At 48.0% G+C, this 17,117-nt stretch overlaps 1 protein-coding gene and 1 non-coding gene across 2 annotated transcripts; one reads left to right on the forward strand and one right to left on the reverse strand.

Annotated features, from left to right (window-relative positions):
• Positions 1–5,126: 5,126 nt before the first annotated feature.
• Positions 5,127–14,482, reverse strand: LOC116154723 (F-box only protein 27-like). The gene is given in 7 exon segments (XM_064490006.1): positions 5,127–5,241; positions 7,595–7,690; positions 7,770–7,803; positions 7,806–7,880; positions 8,018–8,383; positions 9,481–9,483; positions 14,449–14,482. Coding segments are annotated over 7 exon segments (723 nt in total).
• On the forward strand, positions 10,968–11,040 carry TRNAD-AUC (transfer RNA aspartic acid (anticodon AUC)). Its single transcript has one exon. It is a non-coding gene; the product is annotated as a tRNA-Asp (tRNA).
• Positions 14,483–17,117: the final 2,635 nt, after the last annotated feature.

The following is a 17,117-nucleotide window of genomic DNA, read 5'->3' on the forward strand; positions in this document are numbered from 1 at the left end:
ATAACGATGTTGCTAAAGCTGTTGCATACCTATTGGCCGAATACCCCAAGCTTGTACTTAACCCTGTAAAACCTCATGTGCACTTCTTGGAGGAGCTCAGAGCTTAGGAGCAGAAGCCCCTCTGAGCCCACCGGTGTAATAAATCTGAGTACTCCAACCCTCCGAGTGGTGCTTGTTTCTTGGCTGGCCTGTCATTTCCGTAACAGTAGGAAATGCACTCAGAGAGCTGATGGGGACAGCCTGTGGGAGCCTTAATATTTCCCCTTACTGAATCCTTATATAAAGGCTTTGTCCTTTGCCCTTTGGAAAGAGGGAGTCAGGAGAGTACTCAGAGCAGGGGAGGGTGCTCACAGGTGCCCTCTGCTTCTTGTGGGAAGACCTGGGGGCAGGAGGAGGAAGGGAGCAGAGGAAGAAGAATGCTGGATGATACGGGTGTCAGGGAGGAGGGGCCTGGACAAGGGTAGGGCCATTGGAGAAGGGACAAGTGGACGGGTTCTGGATAGATCGGTAAGTGGAGCTGACAGGATTGGTGGAGAATTGAGTGTGGGCTGCAGAGCCCCACTGAGGATGTGTGGGCTCTCAGGCAAATTTTTTCCCTGTGGAGTCCCTGTCTATGGAGATGATTTGATTGAAAAATGTGTTACAAAGTTCATGGACACAAGTGAGTTATAGTATGAAGATTTAGAATGATGGCTCAGAAGAGGTACTTCAGTATTTGCTTATCTTTCAGTCCTGGGAGGTGAGATTCTTTGATGTCCAGGTACCATTTCTTCACGTTTTTTGTTGTGAGAGGTTGTCATTAATGGCTAATTTAATAGCCCTCATTAAGCAAAAAAGGCAGGGATGCTGTTTTTACTCACTGTTATTGCCTCTGCTGATCTGAGTCCTGAGGCCTATTAGAGTTGTCTCAGCAGGTGAGTTTACCTCCTCTCCCCTTCTCTGAAGTCCTTATTTAGAAATGATTAGCATTAAAGCCAAAAATCAGAGAGGTATGTGCCCCAGCTACCACCACCTTGGAAGAACTGAAGTATGGGGAAGAGAGGTGATCTAAAGTCAGTCGACAATTTTCAAATTTCGAAGGTCATTCATTTAGCTGTGCTGACATCATCTCTCATGTCTCTGACTCATCCATTGTGCCCCTGTAACCACCAGCTTCCGGTGATTCTCTCAAAGGGTGGACTGGGCTTTGTTAATGATGACCGCATATGCAATTTTTAACAGAATGCAGGAAAGCATTAGCAGGAATTTTTTTTTTTAGTTTTTATTGAAGTATAATTGATTTACAATGTTGTGTAAATTTCTTGTGAATATCATAGCCAATCAATTATACATATATATTCCTTTCCATATTCTTTCTCATTAGAGATTACTGCAAGATATTGAATATAGTTCGTTGTGCTATATGGTAGGACCTTGTTTATCAGTTTTATGTATGGTAGTTAGTATCTGCAAATCCCAAACTCCCAATTTATCCCTACACACCTGCTGTCCCACCCATCCCCAACGCCGGTAACCATAAGCTTGTTTTCTATGTCTCTGAGACTGACTCTGTTTTCTAAATAAGTTCTTTTGTGTTCTTTTTTTTTAATATGTATGATTCTATGTATAAGTGGTATCATATGGTATTTTTCTGTCTCTTCCTGGCTTAAGTAATACAAGCGAATCCTCCTTTACAGGGTTTTAAAAAATTAGCCCTTGGAGAAGAGAGGCAAAGGCTTACTTGGCCCTTGGCCTAGAGTGTGGGGAGCGGGTTGGGAGAGCGCCCTGGCTGCTGGTGGCTGGGGTGGGGTGCATGGATAAAGGCTCCTTTGCTACTCCCACTGTGCCTTTGGGTGCGATGGGCTGGAGGCAGCAGAGAGATGATAATTGATGGACAGACCCACCTCCTAGGCTCCAGCCTAAGGGATGGTGGCAGACAGGTAATGATCCAGAACCCTGAACTTGTCCTTTGTCCAGCTGAGCGAGTGAAAGGCATCCCAAATCAGTATGCCAGCGCTCTTCTGGCAGCCAGCCCGTGGGAGCCATCAGCTCGCCAATCTACTCACCATGGGACCCCAGGATGACCCCATTAAGGCAAGAGTCCTAGAGTGCCTCTGGGCTTCCAGCTGACCCCATGCACCAGGGCTGGTGGTGGAGGTAAAGGCAGAGCCCCTTAATTGGGCAAGAAACAGGATGAGACTCACCTAGGTCCTGATCTAAAGTCGGGGTCCGTGCCCAGAGAGCCCACAGCCCTGGCTTAGAGAATTTCCAGGAAAGTGCTACATAGGGTGGGGACCCCTTCCTGGGTAAGGATGCTCTTGATGGGGTGGGAGAGAAGCAAGAAAAGTCCAGGGGGACGCCAAGGTTTCTGGTCCAAGAACAGAAAAGATTTCGCTACTTTTTACTGAGACAGGATGAATGTGGAAGAAGCTGGTGGGGAAGGGGTCAGAAAATCAGGACTCAATAGGAGGGAAACCGAGGCTCAGAAAGTCGAGTCCAAAGGCATAGAGTAAGGATGTGAACCTGTTTTGTCTCGTAGCCTCCAGGCAACACCACGTACCCTGGCCCCAGGGGAGGTACCATTTTCAAGCACTTGATACACCAGGCCTGGTGCTGCACTTTTCATAAATGATCTCATTTACTCTTCCCAACAATGGACACTCTGATCCTTTTTTAGGGGGAACAAGGGGAGACTCAGAGAGATCTTGTGCAAGGCCTCAGACTGAGGAGGTGGCAGGCATCAGTCACGTGTGCGCTCCCAGAACCATTTCTCCTCTTCCATCCTGGCTCGGGCTTTCCTGAGACTTCCTCCTCCTGGAATCAGGGAGCCGAGGGTCTCATCTTTGCCATCCAAGGGCCCCAGGGCTAATTCCTACTATTTTATTTGCATTGCTCAGACCCAGCTGGCCCCAGCTCTCACCTGGTGGCCAGCTAGGAGGTGTCAGAAGTGGGGACAAAATCTTCCTGGGTCCTGCTTCCATTGCCCCTCGTAGGGGGCAGAGCAGGTAGGCGTGGGGCACCCAGGACTGGCCAGACATGTGGGACCTGCTACCCTGGCTGTCTCGGGAGGCTGTTACCTGGAGAAGGCAGGGTCTTCTGGGGCTGGGACAGCTGTGAGCAGCAGGAGGCCTCTGTGTCCGCAAACTCGAATACCGGGGTTGCACTGGTAGCAGGATGCTCGTTTGCCCAGTTGGCACCCCAGCAAGTGAGCTGGAGACCAGGAGGGAGCCCCCAGTCCCAGCTTCTGGCCCCCTAACCGACCAGTCCAGGCCTGGCTATGCCCTGGCAGGCAGGTCCTCGGGGAGCAGGAGAAACACCAGAAAGTCACAATGTAGTGTCACTGTGACACTATACCCACATCTGTCATCCGCCTAATGCTTTTAAACCTGATTGATAATCTTTGCCGGGATGCTTTCCTTAGGCCTTGGGAAATAGGGGTCTACCTCTTGCATTCCTTCTACTGGAGAAGACCTTGTACTGTTGTTTTCCTCTGTAGAGTTTTCCCTCCGCAACTGAGACACTCCTTGCTCTGAACCCAGTAGTCAGGGAAGACAGCACCACTGTGTTTCTATTTAAAAGATCTGAGGGAAAACAAAAAACAAAGCGATCTGAGACACTTTTGGTAAAATAATATATTTATTACCTATGATTGGCAGATAGAGTGCTGATTTACTCTCTCCATATTTCAAAAGAATTTCAAAGTAATAAAAGAACTTTGTATACCATATAATTTAGGGTACAGCTGGGCTCAGGTGACCACTTCATTTTTCACAGGGTAGGCAGAAACATCTGACTCCAAACTTGTTTTGAGGTAGGTGACTTTCAGCTGTGAGTCCTGGTCCCAGTCTTGAAACCTCAGGAGGTTAAGTTCACCACCTAAGGGGGCTGGAATTCTCTCAGCCATAGGGAGGAGGTTCCAGTCAGAGAGGAGGAGGCTTCCCGGGAGGCAGCGATAAAGCCTCTTGAGCAGAAACAGAGGAGACAAGGGCAGAGGGGACTGGGGCTGAAACAGAAGGGCCTTGGAGGGAGGGTGAGGAGTCCTCTCCAGTTCCAGCATTTCCCTGTGCTCACCCAGGGGTCTCCACTCAGTAGAACAGGTGGCTGCCTTAGAGAAACAGCAGCAGTTAAACCTGATGGAGGAACTCTTCTAGTAGCTTCCAGAGCCTGAAGACAGGGCCCAGTAGCACCCTCAACTGGACCCAGGAGATCCCAGGATGCCAGGGAGCTATAAGCCCTTGATTAACGAACGAGATGTGCCAGCCAATGGTCGCAGCTCCTGGAAGGCACAGTCAGGTGGTTTTGCAAGGACAGTCCTTTGACTAGGACGGACGGACCTGCACGATCACACTGGAGTTGGGCAGATAGATTCCGCATTGCTCAGGCCAAAAGGCGAAGTCCCAGATCCAGTGTTTAAGAGACACAAAGCGGACGCCCGTCTTGAGGTTGGAGAACACATGGCTCACCTGTAGGCAAAGAGGTAAGTCCTATCATGCCATGGCCTTGCCCTCAAAAGCTGAGGTTGGGGACTTCTAGAAGGTGGAATTTCCCACAGACGGCTGCGACAGCACCTCCAGTGCCCCCTGTACTTCTAGAATCAGACCACTCCTCATCCAGAGGTGGCGTCTAATCCCCACTCCCCTTGAATCTGGGCGGGTTTGCTTGTAACCAAGAGTGTGGTAGAGTGACTTTCACCAAGTGACCTCCAAGGCTGGGTCAGAAAGGCAACGCAGCTTCTGCTGGTTTCTCCAGAACCCTCATGGGGGAGCCCTGAGCCCCCAGGAAGCAGTCTGACTGGCCTGAAGCCGCCATGCTGTGAGGAAGCCCAAACTAGACCATGGACAGAGATCCCACGGCCAAGCTCTGAGACTAAACCAGGAGATGCTGGCCAACCACCAGCTGCTGTGTGCACACTGCACCCACCCTGCCCCCAGCTCCGGCCAGTCTCTGTATGCAACTATGTGAGAGAACAGAGCGAGAAGCTCCCAGCAGAGCCCCACTCAAACCAGGAGAGGTGATAGAATCACTGCTGTTGGTATTAAGCCACTAAATTTGGGGGGCAATTTGTTATGCAGCAATAGTTCATCATAGGCTCCAACGACCTTCCCCCTCACTCCTGTCAGAAACTCACCTCAAAGATGACACTGTTTCTATGCTGCTGAATGGGAAAAGACAGGAGAGATGTGGTCCAGGACGGCCTTGTTGGCATCTAGAAGCTGGACGGTTAGTTGATACATACAGTCAGTGCCTTGTCGGTCTGCCCACCTGTGAGAGAAGGGAAACCCTGAAGATGGACTTCCACCTCCATTTATTTCTTTGGGTGTCAAATGACTTCCCCATGTATGCAAATCCAATATGTGGTCCCTGGGACTGGTACCAGTGTCACCTGGGAGCCTGACCCCACTGCACACCCAATGAATCCATCTGCACAAAACCAGCTCCCCAGCTGGTCTGCGTGCACAACCGCTTCGGAAGTGATGACCTAGAGCAATGCTCTTTACAGCACCTCCTCCCCGTATTATTTCTTATCCATGTTTCACTGGTGGCAAAGGATGTACAACGTGTACAACAATGATGTCTGAGATACAGTTTTCTAATCAGTCCTTTAAAAGGATCCAGGGGAATCCAAATCGATGATGGGATACCCAGCGACATTCAAAGAAACAACATCCAATGACCGTCAATGGTAAATGGGTAAATTATGGCATATTCACATAATGGAACATTATACAGCCATGACAGTAAAGTAGCTGCAGCTACATGCAATTATGGGTGAACTTACATGCTATTGAGAGAAACCAGATACAAACTATATACTGTATGGCTCCATATATGTTAAGTACAAAAATGGACAAAACTCATCTACTGTAACAGAATTCAGAATTGTGCTACTCTTGGGTTGGTAGTGATGGGGAAAGGGGCATGAGGGATGCTGAGGGTGGGATTTTCTGGCATTTTCTGTTGTTGATGGGGGGGGCTAGTATGGTGAATGTCTTCACTTTATAATAATTCATTCAGTTGCACTCCCAAGAAATGTGCATCTTTGATGTTAGAAATTAAAAATTTAAGAGTAATGAGTTGTATAAATTCACAAACATGTATCTACTTTACAGACACTTCACATCACTCCACTTCTCAGCTGTCTATTTTAATTCTCCACAGAATTTTGTTCTCATGTTAATATATTTTCATGTTCTTCAGATTTACCTTTCACACTATTTGGTGGCAACCACATACAAAGAATATACATTAAAAATTTTAAATTTTCTGTGACCATAAGGCTCTCAATGTTAACATTTTTTCTTTTGGACTGAATTATTGGCTACTAGTAATTTACAGACACTGCCCCAGATTGGAGTCATCTGGAATCTTGAAGATACTTTGTAGAAAAGAATTTAGCCTGGTCCAAAGGTATGGCCTTTGCCCTCTGCTTCTTTGGAATATTATGGTGACAGGAATGTCTGTTTGCCTGGGGACCTTGGGTCATACTGGATGGCCTGCCAATGTGGTTTGGTAGCGATTGGCTGCATCCACATGGGTAGTCTTATAATGGGCGCCAGCCACTCCAGGAGGACTAACAAGAGGACATGGGATGCATCACACAGTGTCAGTTGACTGGAGGCTGAGCTGAGACACATGAGAAAGCCGATAAAAGCTCAGGTGAGCTTCCCTGGTGGCAGTATCCCATGCACATGTCACACATGATGCCAGGACAGTCTTGTGTCTGGACTCCAAGGGCAGAAGAGAGCAATGGAAGTCTGGCATTGGATTCTTCCCTTGGATGCTATCCGGTGACCTTCCCCTTGGCTGATTTTCATCTTTATCTTTTCCCTGTAATAAACTAAATTATGTATACTAGTTTTCAGTGAGTGCTATGTCTTTCTAGTCAATTACTGAGCCTGAGGGTGGTTGTAGGAACCTCCTACACTGGCCACTGAAAGGCAGTCTTGGGATTGTGCCCTCTAACTTATAGTAGTTGGCTATAAAATTCTGAGAGATGTTGATGCCTGGCTCCCTCACCCCAGATACTTTGATTTAATGGGTATGCAGCGGGACCTAGGCATCGGGAGCTTTATACAGTCCTGGGCGATGTCTGGCAATATTTGGGAGTCACTGATTATTACCATGAAATGGTACATCATTGCTCAAAGTAACACAAACATGCTACAATAGTTTGATAAAAGATTAAATTACAAAGAGAGGTTGATTGCAAATTCATCTGCTAATGATAGGGAAAACTGAGGCACATTGACTGACCCAAGGCCACAAAGCTGCAAAGCCAGGGTGTGAACTTGCGAGGTCTGGCTCCAGAATCTGAACTCTTACCCAACCATCTGGAATTGTCCCCTCTTAAAGCAAGGAGCATCTCATCCACAGACAAGACTAAGTTGGGCCCAAGTCCTCTGTATTGGACCTCACCTGACATCTTCCAATGCAGTTCCCTTTGGGGGCTATGAGAGGGGTTCAGGGAGGGCACTCTGCCAACTCCTAAAGCTCTGATGGTGGTTAAGTCATTTCCTGACCTGCTTTATCCTAAGGGGTTGTTAGGAGGCCTGAATGGAGTCACCTGTGAAAGGGCAGCGCTCAGCAAAAGGGCTGTTTTTATCATCACACTCACCAGTGAGAGACACGAATCTCAACCTTGCCACTATCCAGGAGTTCCGGCCACAGACCCTCCGCCTCCAGGTCCAACGTTTCCTTCTTGTGACACCATCTATGAAAGAGGGAGAAAGGTGATGAGAACAGGTAAGGACTCACGACCACCCTGGCCCCTGGGGAGTAGGGGCATTTACCTGCAGGTAGATGGGAAGCTGGTCTGGGAAGGGCCCCAGGCAGGACCTCATAGTTTTCCTCCTCTGCCCAGCCGTCCCCACCGCTCAGCATCGTCCACATCTGGAAGCCATCTGTTAAAAAGGTTTGTGCCCAGGTTCCTTTCTGCCCACCAGCCCAGGAATAAGTCCCATGGGGTTCCGGTGCAGCCCTGCCTCTCTGCATCCTCCCACCACTCTGTTGAGGACGATCTGCTTCCTGGGTTCTCCACCTGTGCCCTTAGGGTTCTGAAAGAGATTGCGTCCTATGGATCCGCGCGCGCAGAAGCGGCCCAGGAGGCAGGCACTGGCGGCGTCGGCGCGCGGCAGGCAGCTGCGGACGACCGGCCACAGGGCGCGGTGGTCCCGGGCCAGGATCTTCAGCCACAGGCCCGGGGCGTCCACCAGGGCGCGCCAGCGCCGGCACACCTGGCGGCAGCGGCCGAGCAGCGTGCGCGGGGGCAGGAGGCTCAGCACCGCCAGGAGCAGCTCCGGGGGCAGTTGGCTCAGGCCCAGCGCCTCCTCGGGTTCGGGCTGCGGAGCCGGCCTCCCCCTGGAGGCAGAGGCACGTATGGGCTCCTCGCCTGGCCCGGGTGCCCCTGCGGGAGAGTCAGTGTCAAGACGTCAGGGACCTGCAGCCTCAGCCAGCCCTGTCCCTGCCACCCGCACCCCACGACTGTCAGCCTCAACCCCGTCAGCTGCCTCCCCATCCTCACCATCCCCCCGCCCGGTCCTCAAGTCCCCAGATTCCCAACCAGTCCTTGCCAGCAGACTATCTCAGCCCTTCTCCCCAACACGCACCACTGCCCCCAGCAGCCAACCCCCTCTGCGGCCTCGCGGACCCCCGAGCCCTACCCTGCATCTCAGCCAGTGCTCCTCGCTGGTGGGCCTCCACTTTGCCTCACTTGCTCCCATCTCCTCCGCCGCCCTTTTTATTCACCTGCCCCTCCCTTCTTAATACCCAGCACCGTGGGCTCCCACCTCACAGCTCCATCCTCCCTCGGACCCAGTATCTGCCAGCCCCTCCCGGCCCCGGCCCCGCCCCCTTATTCACCAGACTACTCTCCTTCGGACTTCATTCGGACCACAGGGTAAGTAGCCACCAGCCTAACCACCAGCCGAACAGAATCGCAGACCCCACAGATGAAAGAGGGATGGAGGCTGCCAGGATCCACAATGTGTCACTCATCGTCTCCACTAGTGGCCCCTTGTTGCTGAACAACTGCTGTTATTTTGGTCAGGTATCCAGGCAGGAGGCCTCATATTCTTTAGCTCCTGTAAAAATTCCCATCACCTTAAGGGCAGGCCATCACTATGCCAGGGAATCACTTCACAGGAGAAAACAGGCTCCAGCAGGAACCAAATGCATTTCTATTTGATTCTCTGATTGAGTGCTCCAACCAGCGATAACCCTAGCCAACCTTCAGGGAGCGTTTATTCTATCAGCAACGTCCTGTGGTGGTGAGTGCTATGTCCCCACTTCACAGGTGAGAAAACTAAGGCCAAGTGACCTGCCCAAGGTCACAGCTAGTAGCTGACAGAGCTGGGATTCAAACCTAGCCAGACTACCTCTAGAATCCTTGCTTTTAACCTCTATACCAACTCTACCCAATAAAAATAAAATATGAGCTACACATACACTTTTAAACATCAGCAAGTAAAACCAGACATGGGTTCTGGCTCCCATGGAACTTACCTTCTAGGGGGAGAGATGCGGTGAACAGGAGGCAGAGTAAGCCAATTATATACTGTTCAAGAAATCATTAAAAATAAAATCTCCTGTGAACCCCCAAATATACTTTCCACAAATGTAGGAAAGAATGAAACAGTTTTATTATCGAAGAAGCATTAAATCAGACTGTAATGCACATGGGCCATGGGGAGCAGTAAACGTGACGGGTAAATTAGATGGTGTGTTGGAAGAGGATCAGCGCTGGGGGAAAGTAGAGCAGGGAAGGGAATGGGGGATAAGCCATCCGAGTGGGGAGACCCTGAATTCTGAGAGATGGATTGACTTTTATATGGGCTTAATTTCTCTTCAATATACGGATTTTCAAGAAATTGTTTACTATTGAGGTTTTCAAACAGATCCCAAAGTAGAACAGGGTAAGAGCACTGGCTCCAACAGTTCACTACGGACCAATTTGCTTTCATCTCTACTCCCACCCACTTGCTCTCCTGGGCTATTTGAAGTAAATCTTAGAAGTCACACTACTCTGTCCATAGCAATATATTACTCCCCCTGCGCATTTAAAGAAATTGAAGTATAGTTGAGTTACAATGTTTGTATTAGTTTCTGGTGTACAAGTAGTGATTCAGTTACACATATGTATACATATTCTTCTTCATATTATTTCTCGTTACAGGTTACTACAAGCCATTGGATATAGTTCCCTGTGCTATACAGTAGGACCTTGTTTATCTATTTTATATAGAGTGGTATGTATCTGCCAATCCCAAACTCCCAATTTATCCCTCCCCACTCCCTTTACTCCCAGTAACCATAGTTTGTTTTCTATGTCCATGAAGCTCTTTCTGTTTTGGTAATAACTTCATTTGTGTCATTTTTTTAAATTTCATATATAAGTGACACATATGGCATTTGACATTTTCTCTGAGTTACTTCACTTAATATGATAATCTTTAGGTCCATCCATGTTGCTACCAGTGACATTACTTCATTCCTTTTTTATGGCTGAGTAGTATTCCATTGTGTGTGTGTGTGTGTGTGTGTGTGTGTGTGTGTGTGTGTTGTGTGTGTGTGTATCACATCTTCTTTATCCATTCGTCTGTCGATGGACACTTAGGCTGCTTCCATGTCTTGGTTATTGTAAAAAGTGCTGCTATGAACACTGGGGTGCATGTGTCTTTTCGAATTAGAATTTTCTCCAGATATATGCCGAGGAGTAGGGTTGCTGGATCATATGGTAACTCTATTTTTCGTTTTTTAAGGAAGCTCCATACTGTTCACCATAGTGGCTGCACCAATTTGCATTCCCACCAAAAGTATAGGAAGGTTCCTTTTTCTCCACATCTTCTCCAGCATTTATTATTTGAGCAATACATTACTTTTTAAGGTACTATGTAAGGCGGGGGAATCGTTTTGATAATGAGATTATGAAAATTGATAATGACCCAACTACGAGTTCAAAAAGTGGTTTAAAAAAACGTTTAAAAAGTGGGGGAGGGTATAGCTCAATGGTAGAGCACATGCCTATCATGCCTGAGGTCCTGGGTTCAATCCCCTGTACCTCCACTAAATAAATAAATAAATAAATAAACCTAATTACCTCCCCCTCCACACACAAAATAAAGTTTAAAATACTTCAAGTAGAATAAAAGGGCAGATACTGACAAGTGATTATCCTTTCCTGTTCTTCAATTTCCCCCTCTGAGACAATCTCTCTTAATTCCTGGAATTATTCCCCATGCTGTAATCTGATTAAAAGGAAAAATATAATTGAGTTCCAAAAGAGCTTACTGCCTGGAAGAAAATGATTAGAGAATAATGATTTCCAGGAGAGGAGGGGGTACAAAGCATCCCAGGGGCCTTTGGGGAAAGTTATGGGTGCATTTTGGTATCACAGTAATGGGATGCTATTTGGAAGCCGTGCCCAGGATAGGGCCACCCGGGGGAGAATGGTCCTGGATTCCTCCTCCTAGTCAAAGTTCCGTGTGTTTCCATGTAAGAGGAAAGCCTGTGAATCTGAGCCTAGAACCCAATTCCAGCTTGCATGTAAATGTAAAGTGTGTTAATAGACACTGGTGCTCCAGGAATGCAGCTACTGGGTCAATTGGAAGATTGTTCTTGGCTTTGCTGGCACTTTATTGCTTGTGCTGCAAGTGAGAAAAACCACAGGATCTCTTCATCATGGCGGTGCCCACTGCGGGTCTTATGAAGCTTTAGGGGTCCACAGAGAGGTCCCAACATCTTGGGGCTCCATCAGATGCCCAGGGGAGATTTAAAATCCGAACTCTGAATCAGGTCTGCATTTGTAACAAATTCGCAAGGGATGCTGATGGCTGCCCTCTGTGGACCACACTTTGAGTAGCCGAATCTTATTGGGATCAAGCCCAAGCATCATTTACATATTGCAATATGTATTCTTTAAATAGTAAATTTCTCTCCTTCTATTTCACCTTTACACTATTGGGAGCATTTTTAGAAATGTCTGTGGAGGTAGGTTTTATTAAGTGTTTTATTTCAAGATGGTAAAGGCTACATGAGAAATTATTAGTTATAATGGGGGAAGGGGGAGGTTGGCTCTGACAGAATGAAGCAATAGTGATGGCCAGGTGAGGGTAGGGACGCAGGGGCATCTCCCCACTGCAGGTGTGGTTGAGAAGTTGGGGGGAAACCCTGCCCATCTGGTTTGCAGAAGTAGAAAATTCCTGAACCTCAGAGCACTGGGAGGCAGGCTGCATGAACATCCCAAGGACATTAGAAGCTCCACCAACTTGGCTTCCCTGCCCCTGGTTATATCCTATTAGCAAGAGTTGGGTGGCAAACTGGGAGGTATTCTGATTCCACAGAATGAACTGGATTAGGAAATGGCCCTTTGTGTGGAGGGAGGGTCCGAGGGATCCTAGGAAGGAGGAGGTAAGTAGTTAACAAAATCTCCTCTCTCAGAGGGTGGGAGGGATTAGGAAAGAGACCATGACCCTGAAAGTAGTATTGAGTCAGGCCAGCCCTGGGTGTCGGTAATCAAGCTCCTTTCCCAAGGTGATTCAGCCCTAGAATGCCCATCTCTCCTGGAGGGGGCAGGATTTGGGTTTGGAGATGGGATTTCAGGTAAAACCTTCTCAGCTCCCACCCAACAACCCAGCCTCTGGGTTGGGGGTCAAGAGCAGAAAAGAGCCATAAATCCCACAAACTTCTTTTCCCTAAAGAAGGAATTCTTCCTACTGAAGCCAGACTTAGAAATAACCAAGGCCTTTAGAAACGTTCTGGCAGAGGTCATTTTCTAGGTTAAACACAACAACAAAATAAGAGGCTTTAAAGATAAAAATACCAGAGAAAGACAAATACTGTAAGATATCACTACACCTGGAGCTTAAAAAAATACAACAAACTAGTGAATATAACAAAAAAGAAACAGACTCACAGATGTAGAGAAGGAACTATCGGTTACCAGTGGGGAGAGGGAAGGGAGAGGGGCAAGTTGGAGGTGGAAGATTAAGAGGTACAAACTATCAGGTGTAAAATAAGCTACAAGGATGTGCTGTACAACATGGGGAATAGAGCCAATACTTTATAACAACTATAAATGGAGTATAACCTTTAAAATTGTTTACTATATTGTATACCTGTAACATATAATATTGTACATCAATTATACTTCAATTTAAGAAATATGATGTTGTAAAATAAATATATTTTTTTAAAAAGATCAAACACCAACCTATCTGGAGAGGACACACACCTAGCAGGCTTTGAAAAGAAAGAGCTGGATGGGGCAAGGAGGTGGAGGGGCCAGGGAGGGCCAGGATGGGAGCATGCTCTCTGACCTCAGACAATACTACAAAGCTACAGTAATCAAAACCATATGGTACTGGCATAAAAACAGACACACAGATCAACGGGACAGAATAGAGACTCCAGAAATAAACCCATGCACTTATGGTCAATTAGTCTACAACAAAATAGGCAAGAATATACAATGGAGAAAAGACCGTCTCTTCAATAAGTGGTGCTGGGAAAACTGGACAGCTACCTGTAAAAGACTGAAATTAGAACATTTTCTAGCACCTTTACAAAAATAAACTCAAAATGGATTAAAGACCTAAATGTAAGATCAGGTAGAAAGTCTAGGAATAATGTAGTAGTTTCCAGTGGGGCAGCCAGGGGCCTCACTGAGAAGTTGATATTTGAGCTGAAGTCTGAAGGGGATAAGGGATTAAGTCATATCAATGTCTGGGGGAGGAAGATTCCTGGGAGGGGGTACAGCAAATGCAAAGGCCCTGCGGCAGGAGAAAAGAGCAAGAAGAAAGCCCGTGCGGCTGGAGCACAGGGAGCAAAGGGTAAAGTGGTAGGACATGCACTCAGAGAGGTGATAGGGGCAGCCTGTGGGAGCCTTACCTTTTGCCCTTAGTGAGTCCTTACATAAGAACTTTGTCCTTTGCTCTGTGGAAAGAGGGAGCCAAGAGAGGGCTCAAAGCAGGGGAGGGATGCCTCCTGACTCAGGTGCTCACAGGCGCCCTCTGCTGCTTGTGGGAAGACCCAAGGGAAGGCAGAGGAAGGGAGCAGAGGAAGAAGATTCCTGGATGATACAGGTGTCAGGGAGGAGGGGCCTGGATCAGGGCAGGACCATTGGAGAAGGGACAGGTGGACGGGTTCTGGATAGATCAGTAAGTGGAGCTGACAGGATGTGTGGGCTCTCAGAAAAACTATTTTTTTCTGTGGAGTCCCTGTCTATAGAGTTGATTTGATTGAAAAAATATGTTACAAAGTTCATGGACCCAAGTGAGCTATAATATGAAGATTTAGAATGATGGGTAGAGGAAGGGTACTTAGGTATTTCCTTATCTTTCAGTCCCTGCCAGTGAGATTCTTTGAAGTGTCCGAGTACTGTCTTTTCATGACCTTTATTGCCAGATGTGTCATTTCTGGCTAATTTAATAGCCCTCATCAAGCAGCAAAGGCAGGGATGCTGTTATTACTCACGGTTCTTCCTCTGCTGATCCCGAAGTCCATTCATTTAGCTCTGCTGATGTCATCACCATGTCTCTGCCTCATCCATTGTGCCCCTGTGACCTCTGGCTTCCAGTGACTCTCTCAAAGGGTGGGGCGGACTTCACTGATGACGGTCACAAATGCAATTTTTGTTTGTTTGTTTGTTTTTTAACAAATGCAACTCTTAACCAGAGAATGCAGGGAAGTGTGAGCAGGAATTTTTCTGGTTGTGTTAAGGGTCATGTTTGGGATTTTGCAGTGTCAGGGCAGAACACATCTTCAGACCAGGTCTTTCTTACACTCTTTAGGTCGGAATCCCTGCACTCTTTTCAACTTTTCAAGATCTTTCAACCTTGACTGTGCCCTTGCTTCTATAAACCATCCCCAGTGAGGACAAACGCAGCAAGGAGTGGTCCCATGTCTGCCCCACGCTGCTTAAGACTGGCCTGGGGGAGCATCTTTTCACCTATCACCTGGAAGGGCACCTGGTGTCTTGACAGCCCTGGGAGGTCAGAGCTCTTCCTGTTCACTGATTATAGAGAAGGCATTGGCCAGTCCCTTAAAAGCCTAATTTCCTGCAGCAGGAGTTACAGGTCATGGATAATAGTTTCAGTGGTAGAAATAACACGATCTTCAGAGACAGCTGAGAAAGAAGTAAATGCTCCTCTCTGAAGGTTCATAACCTTATTGTAAATCCACATTTACTGAGAGATTGGCCTCATTCTTGAAAATCCAAGAAAGTACAATTCTTAGATTTGGGGCCAATTAGGTCAGAAGAATCAGAATATATCCTGAGTGTTTATAATTTCTATTTTGATCAGGAAACATATGGTGGATTCTGAAGATGCTTTATTTAGATTTGTAAAGGAAAAACCCAGATGTTTCCTTCCTATGTAGGGAAAACCCTAGTTCTTCCTGCTGAGTTTCTCCCCGTGTGTCTCCTTTACTTCTCACACAGAACACTTCACTCTGGTCCCCAACTGTGTGGAGGTCCCCCCCCCCCATAAACGATTCTCTGTGACACCAGCGGGAAGTCCAAAAGTCTTACAATTTACCTCAGTTCTGACACTATCTACCAGGAGATAGTTCAGATCCCACAGGTTAAGGGCTCAGTCCCACAAGACTGCCCCCTCCCCATCAGATGCCAGTCTCAGGCCCAGGTTATCACCTGCGCTTCTGACCAACTGGCTATGGGTCTACAGATGAGACATTCCAAAGACCCCTTCCTGGAGTTCGATTAATTTGAAAGAGTGGCTCACAGAACTCAGGGAAACACCTTTATCAGTTTATTAAAGGATATGACAAAAGATACAGACAAACAGCCAGATGAAGAGATACACAGGGTGGGTCCCCCTCCCTGGATAAGGATGGGGCGGGAGAGAAACAGAGAAGTCCTGGGGGACTCCAAGGTTTCTGGCCCAAGATGAGATTTCGCTGCTTTTTACTGAGACAGGATGTATGGGGAAGAAGCTGGTGGGGAAGGGGTCAGGAAATCAGGACTCAGTAGGAGGGAAACCGAGGCTCAGAAAGTCAAGTCCAAAGGCATAGAGTAAGGATGTGAACCTGTTTTGTCTCGTAGCCTCCAGGCAACACCACGTACCCTGGCCCCAGGGGAGGTACCATTTTCAAGCACTTGGTACACCAGGCCTGGTGCTGCACTTTTCATAAATGATCTCATTTACTCTTCCCAACAATGGACACTCTGATCCTTTTTTAGGGGGAACAAGGGGAGACTCAGAGAGATCTTGTGCAAGGCCTCAGACTGAGGAGGTGGCAGGCATCAGTCACGTGTGTGCTCCCAGAACCATTTCTTCTCTTCCATCCTGGCTCAGGCTTTCCTGAGACTTGCTCCTCCCAGAATCAGGAAGCAGAGGGATCCCATCTTTGCCACCCAGTGACCTAGGACTAATTTCTGCTATTTTATTTGCATTGCTCAGACCCAGCTGGCCCCAGCCGCATGCTGTCCAGGTGCCGCCAGCCCTGCAGGGGTCCCTTGCAGAGGCCTGGGGGAGAGGCACTGAAAGGCAGGTGCCACTTGGCTGGGCCACCCATAAACTTCCACTGTGACCCATCCACCCCCGCAGGAGGCATGGTCCCCATGGTGCCGGCCATTCACCATGGACTGTGCCTCAAGCCTGCCAGGTGCCCAGGCCACATGTCCCATTCTTTATTCTCCCTCACCCACGTCCAGCCTCTCAGCAAACCTTGCCAGCTCCAACCTCATAAAATCTATCCAGAACTCGCTTCTTTCTGTCCCCACCATGGCTGCCTCCCTAGTCCTGTCCACTTTCGTCTCCTGTCTGGACTACAGTCTCCCTGTCCACCCACGGTGCCACCCACCTCACAGTAAATGTCAAAGTCCTCACTGTGGCCCATGATCTATCAGATCACGTCTCTGACCCCATGGCCTCTCCCACTTGCCCCCTTGCTCAGCCTATTCCAGCCACTCAGGCCTCCTTGCTATTCTGTGACCCCATCAAGCGTGCTCCACCTCAGGGCCTTTGCACTGGCTGTTCCCTCTTGGTGGAACACTCTTCCCTAGATGTCCCCATGGCTCCCTCCCATCCCTCCTTTGACTCTTTGCTCAAATGTCACCTTCTTGTCCACACCTTCCCTGACCACCATGTGTAGTATTACCACTCTGACCTTTCTATGCCCCA

Source organism: Camelus dromedarius, chromosome 9 (genome assembly GCF_036321535.1).
Source record: "Camelus dromedarius isolate mCamDro1 chromosome 9, mCamDro1.pat, whole genome shotgun sequence".
NCBI lineage: Eukaryota > Metazoa > Chordata > Mammalia > Artiodactyla > Camelidae > Camelus > Camelus dromedarius.